Source organism: Cheilinus undulatus, linkage group 4, assembly GCF_018320785.1.
Source record: "Cheilinus undulatus linkage group 4, ASM1832078v1, whole genome shotgun sequence".
Taxonomy (NCBI): Eukaryota; Metazoa; Chordata; class Actinopteri; order Labriformes; family Labridae; genus Cheilinus; species Cheilinus undulatus.
Window position 1 is genome coordinate 20,488,229 of NC_054868.1, and position 18,219 is coordinate 20,506,447.

Below are 18,219 nucleotides of genomic sequence, written 5' to 3' on the forward strand. Positions count from 1 at the left end.
TTGTCAGACTTCAAGGCAGAGCCATGGTGTGCATAAATGTCAGGATACATAGAATAAAGTAGAAGGCACTGAAATAACTTTGAGGGAAAAATAAAGAAATAAATAACTGCATAGCAAGGGCAAAAATCACCAAAGATGAGTCAAAGTGGCGTAAAATATGTGAAATGAGGCAAATATGGGATAGAGCAGCTAATATGGGTTAAGAGAGGAAAAAAGGGGCAAAATGGGTGGAAAAATGGTGAAAAGCAGTTAAAGGGGGGTAATAATGGATTAGAATTGGCAATAAGGCATGGCAAAAGTAGTGAAGGAGATTTAAAAAATATAGTGCTAAAAGTGGCAACAATTAATTTGATAAATAGATAAACAAATAAATGCATAAATAGATAAAAAGAACACGCACATAAAAACAAATCACAAGGTGCAGGCTCAGACAGTAAGCAAATACACTGTCACTTCACCTACACACACTCATACACATACCTCAAGAACACACTAAAAAACAGTATCTTCAACTAGAATATAATACAATATGTTGGTAATTCCTGCCCATTTTTCTTTGTTTCTTTCTTTGTTTCTTTCTTTCTTTCTTTCTTTCTTTTTTTCTTTGTCTCTTTCTTTCTTTCTTTCTTTCTTTCTTTCTTTCTTTCTTTCTTTCTTTCTTTCTTTCTTTCTTTCTATTTTCTTAAATTTTGTGGTGTTAAGTTTTTATACTTGGTTTTGTCATGTCTCTCAACATGTCTTTTCACTTGCCCTGTTCTGTTCTGCATCACATAATAAAAAAGGAGGGGTTGCAGGCTTTTAAACTGTGCACTGGATGGCCCTCTCCTCTCTAGTCTGCAGAACAAAGTGTCTGTGGTCTCCACAAAGAATTTAAAATTTTGATTAATCCAACCACAGGACAGTTTTCTATTTTGCTTCAGTCCATTTTAAAGAAGCTTTGGCCCAGAGAGCGTGGCGTTTCTTGATCGTCTTCACACATAGCTTCTTCTCTGGATAAAACACCTTTAACCTGCGTTTGTGGATGGCACAGCAAACTGTGTTGACAAACACTAGTTTCTCTCAGTGTTCCTGAGCCATTGCAGTATAGCATCTTGTCTGCATTTAATGCGCTTGTGCACAGAGATTTCTCCAGATTCTCTGAATCTTTTAATGATATTAAGTACTGTAGATGGTGGAGTATTCAAAGATTTGTAATTCTACACTGAGAAACTTTTTATGAAACTGTTCAACAGTTTTTAGATGCAGTTTTTTTGCAGATTGGTGAATCTCTGTTCATCTTTAATTCTGAGAGACTCTGACTCTCTGAATGCTCCTTTTATACCAAGTCATGTTGCAGACTTTTTTCCAATTAACCCACTTAGTTAGATCAAATTCAAAATGAGCTAATATTTTCATGAAATTGTGAAATGATCTGATATCTGATCCAATATGTTGATTATGTTCAATTTTAGTTTGTTTTTTTATATGCAGGTAGGGAAATATTTTCTCAGCTGAAAACAAAAGAGAAGTCATAAGAAGGGGAATCTTAAGATGACTCTTACAGAAATCATCAGAGATAATTTTCTGTCATTGTGTTTATGTCCTTGCAGTTTCTGCAGTGTGCCGATTCTTTGGAGTGTTTTCACAGCAGTCTTTTTTCTGAAGTTTGTGTGTGTCTTTGGTGTGTATGGCCTTGGGGTGTACATGTGGAATGTAGCGACTCAGCTTCATTTCCTCTCCATTCATACTTCTGTTCATTCATTCCATCTTTCATTCAGGCTTTCATGCATTCATTCATAAACGTGTGCACAGCGTTTGCATCAGGTCTCCTGATGTCAGCTGTGCATGTGTGTTCCTTTACACTTTTGGGTGTTTTCTGACACACAAGGAAAGAAGAGGCAGAAGGATCCCTCTGCAGTGCTCAGCCGTTGATGAGTCATACCAACAGGAAATGACAACTTTGTGTGTGTGTTTGTTCAGATTTATCACCTCTCCAATATGTCTCAAGCAGGCAGAGGCAGCATATTTCCTGGAAAGGGTGTCTGGTGTGTGAGAGGCTATGACCTCGCATGGGTTTGGTTTGTGTGGTCGCTTCACAGACCTACACAGACAGGCACAACCAAATTATTCTCAGTATGAACTAACATTTATGTTAGCCTCTGTCGGAGTTTTTACTGTCCACTGCTAATGTAGTACACATATTTCTGTTCTCATACACATGGGCACACTTTGAAGTGCAAGCATCCTAGTTTTATTTTGAATGCTTACATTGTTTTCCTTTGCACACAGAAACAAAATTATTTCACACAAAGCAAAAACTACCAGGGTCTTTATTATAAGCCCTCCATGCTAATAGTCAGTTGTGTCTCCTTTTTGCTGGCTAATAGCCTGCAGTCATTTGTTGTAGTTTTCAACAAGTCTCAGACACATCTCCTGAGGAATTCTAACCCATTCTTCTTTGACAACATGACAACACAGACCTAGTTTTGCTGCTTGCTCCTTCTTTCTTCATGATTCCTTCCACTTGAGATTCCCAGTTCCAGATGAACTGAAACATGCCCACATCATAACACTCCTAATGCTGTGTTTCACTGTGGGGACGGTGTTCTTTGGTTATAAGCCTCTCTCTTCATTCTCCAAACTTAAGCAACGTCTCCATGGCTGAAGAGCTCAAGTTTGGTCTCATCTGACCAACGAACATGCTTCCAGTATGATTTATCTTTCTCCAGGTTGTCCTCAGCATACTTTAGTCTGGCTTGAAGGTGTTTGGTCTTCAGAAGTGGAGTTTTCTTGGTCCTTTCCTGTGCAGGGCACTAGTGATTGTCTGCACTGAGACTACAATTCCTGACTTGGCTAAGTCATTCACAGAGAGATTGGTCTTTAGACACATCTCTTACTAGTTTTCTTTCCAGAGTCTTTCTCTCCCCACCTCTGCTAGGCTTGTTCTGGACCCTGTGGCTCTCTTTGAATTTCCTCATGATACTTCCTACTCCAGTTCTTGAAACTTGGAAACGCTGTGATAGCTTTGCATATCTATTTCCTGCTTTGTGAGCATCAATAATTTTTTCTCAAGTCTAAACTGAGTTCTTTTGTTTTTGGCATGATACTTTCTCCGGGGATTTTTTTATACTGTGTGTAAATCAGAAGATAATCCTCAGTTTTAACTTGATTTTACAAGCTTAAAGCATTACACAGGTCTTGGTCAATTCTAAAGGGGGCTTATAATTTTGACCCTGGTAGTTTTTAGGTTTTCGTGAAATAATTTTGTTTTGGTGTGCAAAGTAAAGTGGAGAAAACACATATATTCACTGCTGATATATCAGTTGTAAATGCCCATGCTGATAATATGGCACATCTTTAATTTGTATGCTATAATTTTTGATTAAAGTGATTTTTGACAAGTAAATTACGGCAAAAAATATCTGAGATTATCAATAAAAATAAAACATGAATTGCATTTTCTAGAATAAGTTCACACTTCAGAAACATTTGAAGCTTTCCGCTTAAAACCAGACATTATCAACACTCACTTTGGACTTATTTAATTTAACTCATGCATGAATCAGTTAGAGAGATAGATCATTTTACCTTGGTGGTCCAAGATGAAACACTTTTTTAACTCTTGTACTGATCAGATTTTAACTCCAGTGTGTGATTTTGGACTGGTATTTTATAAGGAGCATCCTGCTAGAGTGAAATGACAGCCTGCAGTCCTTTTAAATTTTTGAATGCACACCCGTCATGTTGTTGTATGACAGGTGTGCATTCAAGCACTAATTAATGTATCCTTAATGCTGAAGCTGTCTCCAGAGTGGGTGGTCGGTTTTGGGAGACACTAACCTTGCAAAGCAGATGGATAAGCCTGTTTCCTTGTTTTTCACTGGTGAATCCATCTTGCAAAGCTCCCATCTGAACTGTTTGGGCCCGTTTAGAAAGTGACAGGACCAATCAATGACAAGGGGCAGTACTTTCAGGTGCAGCAGAGTCGTGACATAAACAAGCAGCAGCAAGAGCTGGTGCAGTTATGGAGGAAGAGATTAGCATGGATGCTGCTAAAGCGCCAGTTTTATCAGAACTTAACGAACAAAGAGCAGCAGTGAGTTGTTTTCTTTTCAAAAACAACAAAAGTTGAGTACTTACATGTCTGTAGTCGCTATGTTTGGCTTATTCCTCAGTAACTGTGCATGCACAGCTTGCTAGTGGCTACATCACGTGTTTTGTTGCTCTGATTGGCCGTAGAGATGTGACAGACAGAACATTCATCCAATCATGCTCTGAGTTTTTTCAAAGCCTCTGCCTTTTCTCAAACATTTCCTATTGAAGCTTTCCCAGGTTAGGTGTCAGGTTAGGGAGACACATGGTTTCAGTGTTTATTCTGTTGTGCTTTTTATCCATTAACATTCGTGCATAGATGGGATTTGTGAGTCATATATGGATGAACTGGTTTGTGTAATACAAGTAGCTGATGTGATTTCTCATGTTTGATGTATGACTGTGACTGTCAGTTTGAAATTGTGGAGTTTGCAACAATCCTCCAAGTCTTGGTGGATCTCAAGTTTAAACTGTGTTTTATTATTGATGGTTAATGGCATTTTACTTTCTTCATCACAGCCATCAATGTAATCCCAGGGCATAAATGTAGTTAAGCACTGACATACTGCAGATGTGCAGCTTAATGTAATATTCCCACAAATATAATAAATGTTCCCCAAACGTCATAGCAGTTGCCTTCCATAGTTTTTCATTTTACCTTTTTTTAAACTGAAAATCTTCCAGACAAAAGAAAGATATATGTGTTTAATTTACTTGAAATAAAATGTTATTTGCATGTTTCCTTCCACCTGAGGATGATAATGATTTTGTGCTAGAAGTCTTTAAAACAGTTTCTATTTCATGCATGCTTTTTTAAATATTATGTTCAAGTAATAATAACTCAGTTTTTGAAACTTGAAAGAATAAAGTTGTGAAGACAAGACATATGATTATTTTTAAACTGTTGTTTTAAAAAACTGATATAACTGATGGAATCCTGACCTTTTTTAAAGTTTTAACTAAAGTTCGACTCAGCTTATACCACCTCTGTTGCAAATGTATTTCATTTTGTCTTTCCACCAAACAATAAATGTAAAAATACAAATGGCACATTTGTTTAAGGATTTCATGTGTTTTTCTTAAGATAACAGTGTGTGTTAGTGTTTATGTGCCCATTATATAAAATGCACACACACGTGAATTACACACAAGGTACTAAAACTTGTCGATGAATATAAAAATAGCAGTGGCCAAAAAGTTCATTTTCATATTACATTTGTGGAAAACTCTTACAGTTTTGAAAGTGAAGGATTTTCACCTTCTCTTGGACTGAAGCAAATTACTGCAAATGTAACAGCTTTTACACATTACATTGGAAATTACATGTTATGTTTGTAGTAGGCAGCTGTGACCATTTTGTGGGCAATTTAATCAAGCGTAGCTTTATTTTAGGCATGCCACAGAGTCGAGCTAAGATGAGCTAATCTTACACAAGCCCTAATCAGCTGACAACCAGCTGATTTTCTCTAAGCACGCTATTGGCTAATTGCTCTCATGCTGCCTTATTTACGCTAGGCTCTGTTACTGTCTTTGCAAGCTGCTCTTGCAACCCTCCTCCACCCCAGCTCCTCCTTTATTCTGCTTCTTACTTAATCAGTGTCTTCTGTTGTTGTTGATGCCTGCTCTGCTCTGGGTTTTTTTGCTTCTACTCCCCCCTGCCTTATGCTTTTCTTATTGGCATAGGAAGAGCAGGAACATGTGCAGTTCCTGCTTGATGCTTTCCAAGTAGGCTTTTGGAAGGACAGGGGGATCCCAGAACAGCCGCACTGCCAAGTATAAATAACAGTAATAAATGCCAGTGAGTAACTATTAATAAAGAAATATTTATAGCTGCAAATCATGTGTGTTCCATGACAAAGTGGTCCTGACTGAATTATATTTGTGAGATTATCATATCAAAAGTTGTAGATAGCATTTTTTTTTTTGGCAGATGTTAGAACTCCTTTTCTGGATTATCATTCTACAACAGTGCCATAGTAAAACTTGGAACTGCTTGAGATGGGCCGCTGTGTAATGTTCTAACGGCATGTGAGTTCATATTGCTGCAACTGGAGGAGATAACACATCATTTCCAAAGCAAGGACTCCCACAGTAACTCAATTTAAAGTGATTTAATTTTTAAGTTGCGGTGCAATTTGGAGGGACAGTACTGCCATTATGATAGTGCGCAACATTTATGTCATATGTATGAGGGTGCAGAAGTGGGATTCATCACTAATTCCGTTCTCTTCACCATTATAGGGTGGTAGTGCAATGTCATGGCACATCAAACAAAGCAGTTTAAAAACACCCCAAACCCCACCAGTCTGGTCTGTGCTGTTATGTATTTCAATGAAGCAGCCATTTGAAATACATAATGATTGGGGTGAATTTTCAATCGTGTTAGTTCTCATGCTGCCTGCAGCTGTGGTATGGTGCTGCATATCTTATGGTAGGCTATAGAGGTTGACTTTGCATATAAGCCACACCCAACTTTTTGAATAATTTTAAAACGATGATATGGTCGTTGTTTACGTGTAAGTACAGCTGCAGACTAAAGTAAAGGAAGTGCATCAAAATTAGGCTGAGTACACATTAGACTGAAGGTTGCCTCACACAGGTCAGTGTCAATATGGAAGTATCTGGGATTTTTACCAAAGAAAAAGACCAGAGACACCATATAAATGAAACTGGAACATTTCCAACTGTAGACTAAATGATAAACATGCACTTCACCGTGCTATATCTAATTAGATTCGGTCTGACAGCGGGTGCTTCATCTGTAACCTTATCTGACTCCAGGCCAGTTAAAATTACATTAAGGACAACTCGTCTCCCATACCTCCAAATTATTCTCTTTGGGTGTTGCTCATGTCAGGGTGTCTGATATTTCTGATCATTTAAATGCAGCATAGCAGCAGAGAAATCACTGTTACAAATTGCACAGATTTGCTATTTCACACTCTTATTTTAACTGTTGATTAAAATCGCAGACTCCAAATCAAAAATTTGCACAGACTGGAAACAAACAAAAAAAAAAAAACATTTTGGTCACTGTGTCTCAGAAGAAAACTCTTCCTTGTATGTGTCCAAAAGTATTTACACGGTGTATAAGCATTTCGCAGCCTTTGTGGCTGGCGCTTGGATGTCTTTGTGTCTTGTAGTGGTTGTGCGTCCTCAGATGAACCCTCTGTGCTCCAGGCAGCTGGTCTGAATAAATCAATAAAAACCATTGAGCTGCATTGAGACTTTAGAGTGCTGGTGTCACTTTCCCTGAGTGCAGCATTTACAGAGCCAGGAGAACATCAGTACACACACTCACACAAAAGAAAGCTCTGCGGTGTGTTTCATTGACTGCACAAACTCGGTAGTAAAGGATTAGCTTAGTTATACCTCTGAGCTTGGATAAACACTGATGATACAGTGCATGTGGCACTTTGCAGTTATTCTAAATGTAGCTGACGTTCATGCATTTGCACTCAGACTGCACACACTTCAACCTTCTTGGCATTTAACTGTCAGAAAACTACAAATTTCTGCTGTCTATAATGTGAGGCCCTTGAACACCCTCCCATTTCAAGGCCTGTTTAAGAGTTTAAAGCAAGCTGTTGATAAAGTTAGAAAGCTGAAATGGAAGTAGACAAGGAATGTGGGTTATGTGAGGTATGCTAAACTCAGTGGCCTTCAAAGTACTCTCTGTCTCTTCCTCCCCCTTGCCATCTCCTTGCCGTTTGCCGCTTTAGCCGCTTTGCCTTTATTAATTCTAGTTTCCTGTTGATAATGCAGAGCTACAAAGTCTTCACACGTGTAAATGCAGACATTGCCCATATTTATGTCTCTGTAGTTAAAGGATTTTCCAGCAATAACAGAAAGGGATGAGGCAATACCCTCCATTAGAGTAACAAACAAGTACAAATATAGGCAATCCTAATCATTTTCACAATATTTCTTGCTGTGCTCATTTTGATCATTATAGTCTCTTTTATAAAGAAAAAAATGTGCATTGTTTTGTAAGTAACTACACATCAAAGTAAAAAAATATTGCCAGTGTTTATAAGAAAAAAAAGCATTTTAGTTTTCAGAGAATATTGAGAAAATGATCATACTTCCCAAAAATAATAAATAAATAAATAAATCAAATATAGGAATTAGAAAATTGTTTTGAAAAGTTAAAAAATGGTATCCTGAACTAGGTACAATAGTATTGTGATGTAAGTTAAGCATATACACTTACCAGCCACTTTATTAGGTACACCTTGCTAGTACTGGGATGGACCCCCTTTTGCCTTCAGATCTTCCTTAATTCTTTCTGGCATAGTTCAACAAGGTGTTGGAAACATTCCTCAGATTTTGGTCAATATTGACATGATAGCATCACACAGTTGCAGCAGATTTGTCTGCACATCCATAATGCAAATCTCCCGTAAACCCAACATTGGATGTCTTTTAATCCATTTTAATCCAATTACGATCATTTATTTATTCTAACTCAAATGCTAACTCGAATGCTAACCGCTAACTCGGACGCTGACCGCCATGTTGTTAATAATTCAGTATTTAATCAACCAGAAAAGTGTTAAGTGTACTGCTAATTTTGTATGTACTTTTTTGGAAATATAAAACTAGATGAAATGATTCCAATAATGTTTCAGTACCTTTTGGACTTTTTAATCAAATGTAATAAATACTGTGATAATACTGATATCTATGATACTTTAGATCACCATAATCATGATATGAAATGTTTATTTTGTTATATCTCTATCGCAGTCAAATCAAAAATGAGAAGAAATGAAAATGAAACAAGCGGTTCTGTGTATGTGTTTGTGTGTTTCCTGAGTGACGGTCACCGAGCGAGATCAAGAGCACAACAGAAGAGGCACAAAAGACATCATTAGGCGATTCACAGCTATATGCTTCACTTGTTGTACAGAAGGCCACTGTTGACACCCATTAAAACACAGCTCCAGCAGAGGAACTAAAAGACGGCAGTAGTGAACCTTTGCGTGTTTGTGTGTGTGTGTTGGGCTCTCATAAATGGCCTTTGTCGCCTGTTTGGCTAACGACTCAAACCTCTAAGTTAGGGCTGTTATTGGCCTGGAGGTTGAGTACGTGTGCCAGGTCTACACTGTCCCTGCTCCCAGAACAAGACACGCAGTGCCTCCAGACTTCTGAGATAAGTTCATTGTTTGTTACACATTCAAAACTAATTAGATTTATGCAGACAGGAGAGAAGGACAAAAAGCTGTGGTAAAACTCTGTCATGCCCAGGACTTCTACACTTCTATGCTTCTAAACTACAACTCCCATGTATCTTTTTACCTTTGCAGTTTGTATCAGTTTAAGATCAATGCTCATTCGGGATGCACGTTATCATCAGCATAATATCAGTATCGGCAGATTTGAGCCTTCAGATGTCCCCAAAACATGCCTGTGAAGTCTGTTGCTGAAAAAACACTCCAGTATTGGATTTTTGCATGTCTAAAAAAAAACCTCTGTTTCAGCCCAGCTCAGAACAAGCTATTTCTGTGTCTGTGGCTTTAAATATTATTGAGCTGTCTAAATCCGCCCCTGACTCCGCCTCTCTCAGGAAATGGATGTGGTTAAATTGATATGGCTCAGCTGCCAGCTAATAGGAGGATCAGGATGGAGGGCGGAGTTTTCTTCCAAGTGGGGAGGGCCAACCGAACCTGGGGGCGGTGCTAACTTCCCATGTGACATCATGAGGGGAAACAGTGGGGGGGGGGGTTCCAGTTCTTGGAGTGATTGTGGACAGGCCGGAGGCACATTTTGTTAGAAAGCCTGTGTATGCATAATATATCCCCTTTAACAGGTGAATTATCAGTATCTGCAGTATGACAATTTCTTCACAAGTTAGGCCACAACAAGGTTTGGTGTACTCTCACCACAAACGAACCACACCAGAGTGCGAATGGAAGCGTACCGGGACTCGCCTTTTCAAGTGGTTCAGTTGTTTTGTCTGCTCCAGAGTTCAGTACAACGAAACTCCAGAACGTTTTAAAGCAAACAGGTTAGGTGTACATGCACCTTTGCCAACAAATGGAGCCAAAAACTGTGTTTCCTTGAGTGTCTGCTTGAGGTTGACTGGAAAAAAAAAACCTGAATCCTTCATTACAGCTCCTCAGAAATAAACAGGTGATGTCACTGAGACTATGTCCAGGATTATAAAGTCTGTGTTTTGTTCAGGCAGCAACAAGAAACAGCTGACACCAAGGTTGATCTCGCACTTTGGACTCTGAGTGCTCAAAAGCTGAACTGCATTGGTTTTGTGTAGAAAATAGGTGTTATGAACAAAAAAAGAAAAACCTTAGGGGCCCTAATTTTGCCAACATGTGATCAGTTTAGGCTCCTTAAAACTGGACAAATTTGAATCTAAGAAAATTAATAGACATAAAACTACAGCTGCTGCTTCACAGCACATTATGAATGTGCCTGACTGATAATTTCATTAGCTTTATCCATTTTAAGCTGTTTGGTACAGATGTTTGACTGTGTGTGTTTGCATATTTCTTCAGTCATTCTCTATGAGTTCCATGTCTTTCCTGCAAGGTCCTGCAAGGTGCACGTTAATCCATTCCCAAAGGGACCAACTTTCTGCCAGACATCAGCATATTCCCTGCCAAATACTCTGTGAACCTCTGAGCCACATTAACATGGTCCTTCATGAAATAATTTGAAGGAATTTTTGTCGTTTGATGTCTGGATGGAGAAAATAAAAAACAAGATAATCTAAAGGTAGAGGGGACTCCAGTAAGTCTAAAAAGCAGCATCCAAAAGAGACCCCTTTTTTATTAACAGAAAACTAAATCATTTTAAACAGTTGAGTGATTAAAGAAGTTATTAAAGAATTGTATGTTTTTTTTAGAGATGTTTGGAACAGTCATATAAAAGGAGATGAAATGTGATGGAAAAGCTTGTGTTGACATTAAAGGGATTGTGTGAATATTTGTGTGTGTGAGAGACGCTCTAAGAATCATTAAAGATGTTGAAAATATACTGTAGTACACAAGCCGACGCATGAACACACCCATGCTGCATCGGACTGACGCACATGCTTTCACATAATGGTCCAGATGCTCATCAGTAACTCTCAAACAGGGTGAATATCACATACCTCTCTCTTTCTCTGATGGGTAAGAAAAAAACTGCATATCAGGCCAGCTGATCTGGCTGCGTACATTAAAACTTTTCTGTGAGAGGATTCAGTCTTGCCTCTGTAAGAGAAACTTTCAGTGAGGACATGCTTGAATGACAGATCCCTCAAGTTTCTAAGAAACTTCCTAAGAAGCATTTCTTCACATCGTGCATCAAAGTAGAGTTCAAGAGGGAAATATCTTGTTTGAGAGATTGGTGGTATCGGCCATTTTTTAAAAAGAATAAGATAAGAATGTTTTCTAAGAGGATGAACATGCATTATGTTACCTGGGCTCATTTACATTACCTATAAGAAGTATTCACCCTCCTGGATGTTTTGCCCTTTTATTGATTTTATAATTGAAATGATCAATATAATTGGACTTCTAAAAAAACATCTTTAATGTCAAAGTGAAAACTCATTTCTACAAAGTAATGCCATCTAAATAGAATATGTGATGTAAAATAAGTGACTGCATAAATATTCACCCCCTTCAAGTTAGGAGATGCATCTTTGGCTGCAACCACAGCATTGAGTCTGTTTGGATAGGTCTCAGTCAGGCTTGCACATCTATTCACTGCAATTTTACGTGATTCTTCTTTGCAAAATTGCTCAAGCTCTGTCAGGTTGCACAGGGATCGGGTATGAACAGCCTTTGTGAAGTCCAGCCACAAAATGTCTATTGGATTAAGGTCTGGGCTTTTGACCCAGCCACTCCTTGTCTTCAAAGCATTTCTGTTCAGCTTTCGATGTATGCTTCAGGTCATTGTGTTGCTTGTGTTTCTCTTTCAGACTGAATAAGATTTGTCTGGCAGGATTTTTCTATATTTTGCCGCATTGATTAATACCCACTACTTTTACAAGCCTTTCAGTGCTGGCTGCTGAGAAGCATCCCCACAGCATGATGCTGTCCCCACCATGTTCCACAGTGGGGATGGTGTGTTTGTGGTGATGTGCAGTGTTTGGTGTCTGCCAAACATAACATCTTGCCTGATGGCCACAAAGCACCATTTTGGTCTCATCAGACCAAAGAACATTCTTCTGCTTGACCATGACGTTTCCCACATGCTTTTTTGTGAAATCTAGTTGAGATTTAATGAGTTTTCTTCAACAGTGGTTTTCCTTGTGCCACTCTCCCATAAAACATTGACTGTTGAAGAACCAGGAAAAAGAAGTAGGAAAGGGCCTTCCCAAAACTGTTGTTGGTGTGCTTTACACCACTCCATCTGTCCATTGGTATTAAACTGGTAATGCTAGGCTTGCATGCAGCTGCTCAGTCATGGAAACCCATTCCATGAAGCTCCCGTTGCACAGTTTTTGTGCTTACATTAATGCTGGTGGAAGCTAGGAACTCTTCGGTTATGGAATCAGCAGTATTGGTGACCCAGCTCTTTGATTTTACATGGTCTTCTGCTTGATGGCTGAGTTGCTGTTGTTCCTAAATGCTTCCACTTTCTAGTAATATCACTTATAGTTGTGGAATATCCATTACAGTGCCACGCTTGTAGTCACTGAGCTCTTCATAATGATCCATTGTGTACCATTAATGTTTGCAAATCTAGTCTGCATGGCTAGGTGATTGTTTTTATACACCTGTGGCGACAGGTTTGATTGAAACACCTGAAACGCATGGCTTAAAACATCTGTCCATATGGTGTAGCACAGTGAAGAAATGTGGATATAGAACAGTCCAGGTCTAACATTTCAGGCTTGTTTTAGTCTCCATGATGAAAACTAAACATACTTTTCATCACAGTTTTTATCACCACAGATCTATTTCTCCCAAGTCTCAGTCTCAGTTTCCTGATGGTAAAAGGTAGATGGCCAACATTTTTAGTCATAGTTTTAGTCAACAAAACACACTGGATTAAAAGCATTGAGGATTGACATTAACCAAAAGAGATCATAATCTAAAATGGATTATTGAAGTCCTGTCATACAATAATTCTTATACCAAGTCTAGAGAAGATAAATCATTTATCTGGTTTATCTCTTAAATGAGAAATTAAATCAATGAGCACAAAATAAAAAATGCTTGATGACTGAAGTTAAAATCAGAACAATCAGATTCAATTATGTAAATCCTTAGTCAGTGACACTCATAAAAACGATACAGAAACCCCTGATATATCTATTAAATATCATGTATATCTCTTCTTCTAGAAGATATACATGATCTAGCCAGCATGTAGTATTTTTGTCACATTAGCTTTTAAAAGTTGTAATGGTTTCACTGAGTAGAGATACTGAATGAGGGGTGTTTTTCAAGAATAAAAGAAGACATGACAATAAAATGTTATAACAGCAATCAGTGTAAGGAAGAGAGACTTCTGTACCAGGCCTCTTATGTCTTCATCATGCTAACCAGGTTAGCAACTTTAGCTGTTTAAACAAAGAGGCCTGCTAGCCAGGTTACTGTGTTTAGACAGGCTGATAGCTGCTGGCTATGAGCCATTGCTCTAATCCACTGTTTGTATTTTTTCTTGTTGGCCCAACACCAGTGTGAACACGGCCAGAGCTCTGGGCTGATGTGCAAACATTGTTGGTGAAACACCCAGTATTGCATTACCACTCGTCAGTGCGAGCATCAACAAAGAGTGGCTGACGAGAGTTTTACTGCAAGTGGTGAATTATTTTTACACAACATTCACATAACTTAGAGGTTCATAAATTCTAACAAGGAATGAACATTTTTAAGACAGATTCTGTTTGAGCGGCATGGTTTGAAAGCCATAAACACAACCTTAATGTAGTCTTTTTTTAGCTTAAATGATCCATCACCAAAATGTACAGATTTACCAAACTATAAAAGTCATAATTATGAAATATGATTGTATGCAGAACTGATTCCTTTTTTTTCATGTCTTCTCAGGGCTGAAAACTTACCTGATCTCTGGCAGAAAGTTGGAGCATGATGTGCAGTGTGGCTGTTCACACGTGGGACTGTCAGCAGGTGTTGGCCTGTCCTCCTGTCACAAGCCCCACACCCCAGACCTCATCCCTGGAGGAGCACAGGCTGCTGACCCTCTGCTATCCCACCAACAGTCAGACAGGATAGGGGTACGTCCAGAAAAAGTAAAAGATTAAAAGTTAAACATTTTTCCCTCTGATGTCTTATCTGTGATGATGAATGCTGCTTTTTTAACAGGATAAGAACTCTTTGTTCTACTTCAACTCTTTTTTAACCTTTTTTGTTTACCTTAAAGACTCAGCTTGTTTACATCATTTTCATTAGTGTAGGCAAACCTGAGGCTAGGTTTGTGAGTGTTACCGGTACTAGTCCAAGTCCACTGAAGGTATGGTCTCTTGTATTATTCTTATAGACTTCGACACAGTACGCAGGAGATGTGACTTCAACCGGGCCAAAGTTTTGGGTACTCATCAGCGAGTAGAGAGTTGTGAAGTCAGTGTTGTCTCCTGTCTTTTTACAAATCATTGTAGCCGTGCAGCACAGACCTATTTATCAGAGTTGCACAGCAGATGTGAAATTAGGGAGAGGGTCACCTCTGGCATCTTAAAAATCAGAAGAAAACATCCATGGTAGCCTGCAAGCTGGACTCCATTGTACAAACGGAGCATAAACAACAACAGTAACTAACAGGCCCAACTTATACAACACCTTGACCAACACCTGAAGCTTATACAGGATTTACACTGACAGGCTACAAATGAGGATGATATCAACACCTGTAGAGATCCGCCTTCACTCAGGATTTATAGTGAACAACACCTGCAGCAGGGACAGAGCCAGACGAGTCAAATACACTGGGCTTAGCCCAAACTTAGGAGGGTCCAAGGGCGTGCTGACTATCAAAGCATGCATCCCCTGAATTATGCATTTTTTATTTCTGCATACCCAGCACTTAAATGCACTATTTTCAAAACAATTTAAAGAAAAGTGTTGATTAAAAATGCCAACAAATCTATTACACCTTACAACATGTTTAAGATCGAAACATTTTAATCATGCCAGAGGAAAAAAAAAGGAAATTATAAAAGCAAAATGTGTGGTTACAGATGCAGATTTATTCATGAGAAATATTCATATTTACCACTGTGTTTAAGTCTTTAGAAGAAAAAAAAATTAAAGTTTGTTTTTTTTTCATTTGCTACATGATGAAATTTTTGTTTTGTGATCATTATTGTCCATTTGTTTATCATCATCCAGGTAGTGGCCTTGCATTTAAATCATAAGATTTAGAATGTGGATTTTACCAAAATGAAAGATTCAGGGCTTTTGAGAAAATATTAAAAGTATAAGCCCTGTGAGCCACCCCATGGCTCTGCTTCTGACACACTGATCTTCCACTCCACAGGATTTACACATAACAATGCCAAAATAATGTCGCAGGCCTATGAGCATCTCTATGGTGTGCCTCAGTGACGCATAGGCAGAGGTTCTGGCATGGAGATGCTGAGCCATTATGCTGTTATTTGGGGGGAAAACACCTTATTTGCTTAAAAAGTGGCATCTTTTCTTAAAGCGCTTTATTTACAGACAAGGACAGTAACAGCAAGGCACAAGCAGAGTTAAAAACAATACCGTCTGTGAGAGCTGACAGGAGAGCACTACAATTTTGACGCCCACAAACAATAATCAGGAAAATAATTCCACCCCCATATGGCTTAAAACCAGATAATGTTGACATAAAGTCTGTAAATATGACTCTGACGTTACTATTGTTAATATAAGGCTTGAATTAGTCTGGTGCTGGCTGGTATAGCCTACATTTTGACCATGTTTGGAACAGTTACTGCTAAAGAGGATGTGGGTGTTGTTTTTTTCTTTCTTCCATGCTTCATTCAGAGAAAAAACTTTGATTAGAACAGTGAAAAATGTTCTTTGTCTATGGTAACGTTTGCTGAATGCTCTACATGGCTGCTCAGAATTCAGGAGCATTGGATATACATGCTGCAGGTGCAGGCAGAGGGGATGACACTGCAGGAGCAGGTGCTATTGGTCAGAAATTCAGGGGGAATGGGCAGATATGGTTTTACAAGTCCCACGCAGGGCTCTATCCCAACGTTCAATCCGTTCAGTGCCGTGTGACCGAGGAAACACAGAACTTTTCTCTCAGTGTCTTGCTCCAAGTGCACATGGACCCCTGGCCTGTGCCATAATTATCTGCATTCATAGTTATGCTCCTAAATTCTGACACCTGCTGTAGCATTTGGGCTAGAGGTTTAATAAATGTATTGAAAAGACTCTGAGGTAGCAGGGCAGCCCTGCATGCAGTTGTAGAGCAAAGTTATGGGACTGTAAAGGCTTTTTTCCTGCAGCAAGAGAAGAGTAAAGCACCTGAAGACAGGATATAAAATCTTCTCCAAACCTACCACAACCTGATCAAAACCTGATCAGCATCTAAACTAAGAACAAAAGAGCATATTTACCTCAACTTGGTTTTACTATTCTTCTGCTACTCATGATGATTGGTCAACAGTCCTTCAAACCTACTCTGTATTTGATTTCATTTTTCAGACTTCTGAGAGAATTGATGAAATAGCAGCTGCTCAAATGTTCCTCTCTTGTGATTTTGCAACACCTCAAAATGTTTTTCTCTAATTAAATGTGTCAACCTCTCTCCAGTAATCTGTACCTTTTCTTTCTTCCAGCCTTCCTGTGTGGCTCGCTCTGTGGTCTTGTCTTCAGGGACAGAGCACGGTGACGATGTGGCTGTGCTGAACGGCTGCCAGGAGGAGCACAAGTTGAGCAGTGCAAAGGTTTGCCACACACATATATGAACAGGGACAGCACAAATTCAGGAAATGATTAGTTGAGAATTAGATAAAAAAGGAAAGATCTTTCTACTGTTTTGAAGGTGGTATATTTGATTTAGAAATTTTATTCTGAAAAATGATCTAAGTGCACTAGTGTGCCTTTTTATATGCAAAGGGACTCTTTTCCTAATCTTTTTGGGTCTGTAGCCCTCTGTTGAAAGCATAAACCAACTTGGAAGGAGGAACCTAGTTGCCCTTAAGGAAGCTTGTCAGACAAAAAAACCTGGTTATTTGAAGTGAAAATAAAACTTCAGGGCCTTAATAATATTATACTTTATAACACGGTATTAATCCTTCTTGTGATTTTGGTCTGTCTGTTCTTCCATTTTCTCTCCTACACCCAGTTCATCCCAGGTCACAGTCCCAGAGCAGCCAACGGTCTCCTGAATCCCCCTCTGGAGGACCCGGTGCGGGCCAGCCAGAGCTCTTTGTGCGACATGCTCCAGGAGAAAGAAAAAAAGACAAGCACCAGCACAGGAACCGGCACCAGTCTTGGCATGGCTGGCGGTACTGGGGCAGCGGGCACAGGGATGGATCACTCGGCCCTAATCCAGCTGAGGGCCAAGAACTTCAGAGAGAAAAGTGACGTCCACTTTGTGGATGTTATTAGGGAGGACAGGTGAGCCGACAGTGAAAGATATAATTTATGAACAGATGATGGCTGATAAGGTTGGAAATGTAAGTCGTAGGGCTGTATTTTTTTTTTTTTTATTTTAGTAATAATGGAAAAAATTAACCTTTTTCAATATTCTGTCCTTACTGGTCACCATTTAGCAGAGGAATAAACATAGCATTTAAATAACTAAAGATATAATATGTAGAATGTCTGCACTGAAATGTCTATATTAATGTAAAAGTGACCATTCCTATGTTATGTATGTTTTCTAATTGAGGTCTTACAGCGTCTCAAATAATTCCTAAAGCTTTCAAAGATAGAGAAATCCTTAAATTTTTATCATTATAACAGGGCATGTTTTTTAAGATTGGTTGCAAGTTCAATCGCCCAAAGTCATCTCCATGACATAGAAACCCTCCACAGTTGGCATTTCCAGCTGATTGACACCAGCACTGCTCAGCAATGCCCAGCTCTGTGGCCTCCTTCTCAATGCTACCACTCATTTTGAATTTAGGACAATGTTCAATAAAAACAGCACCTCATAAAGTATATTTACTAAACAGCAAACCAACATTTTGTGTTCATTCATAAATTCCTCATAATGAGGGAGAAATACCTT

The 18,219-nt window shown here is 38.9% G+C and overlaps 1 protein-coding gene across 1 annotated transcript in view; it reads left to right on the top strand.

Annotated features, from left to right (window-relative positions):
• The window catches only part of adcy9 (adenylate cyclase 9), a 66,791-nt gene that overhangs the window by 32,006 nt on the left and 16,566 nt on the right, over positions 1 to 18,219 (top strand). Inside the window, exons 2-4 of the mRNA XM_041784275.1 lie at positions 14,079 to 14,266; positions 16,820 to 16,927; positions 17,329 to 17,603. Of these exons, the coding sequence (XP_041640209.1) occupies positions 14,079 to 14,266; positions 16,820 to 16,927; positions 17,329 to 17,603 (571 nt within the window). The remainder of the gene's footprint in view (positions 1 to 14,078; positions 14,267 to 16,819; positions 16,928 to 17,328; positions 17,604 to 18,219) is intronic.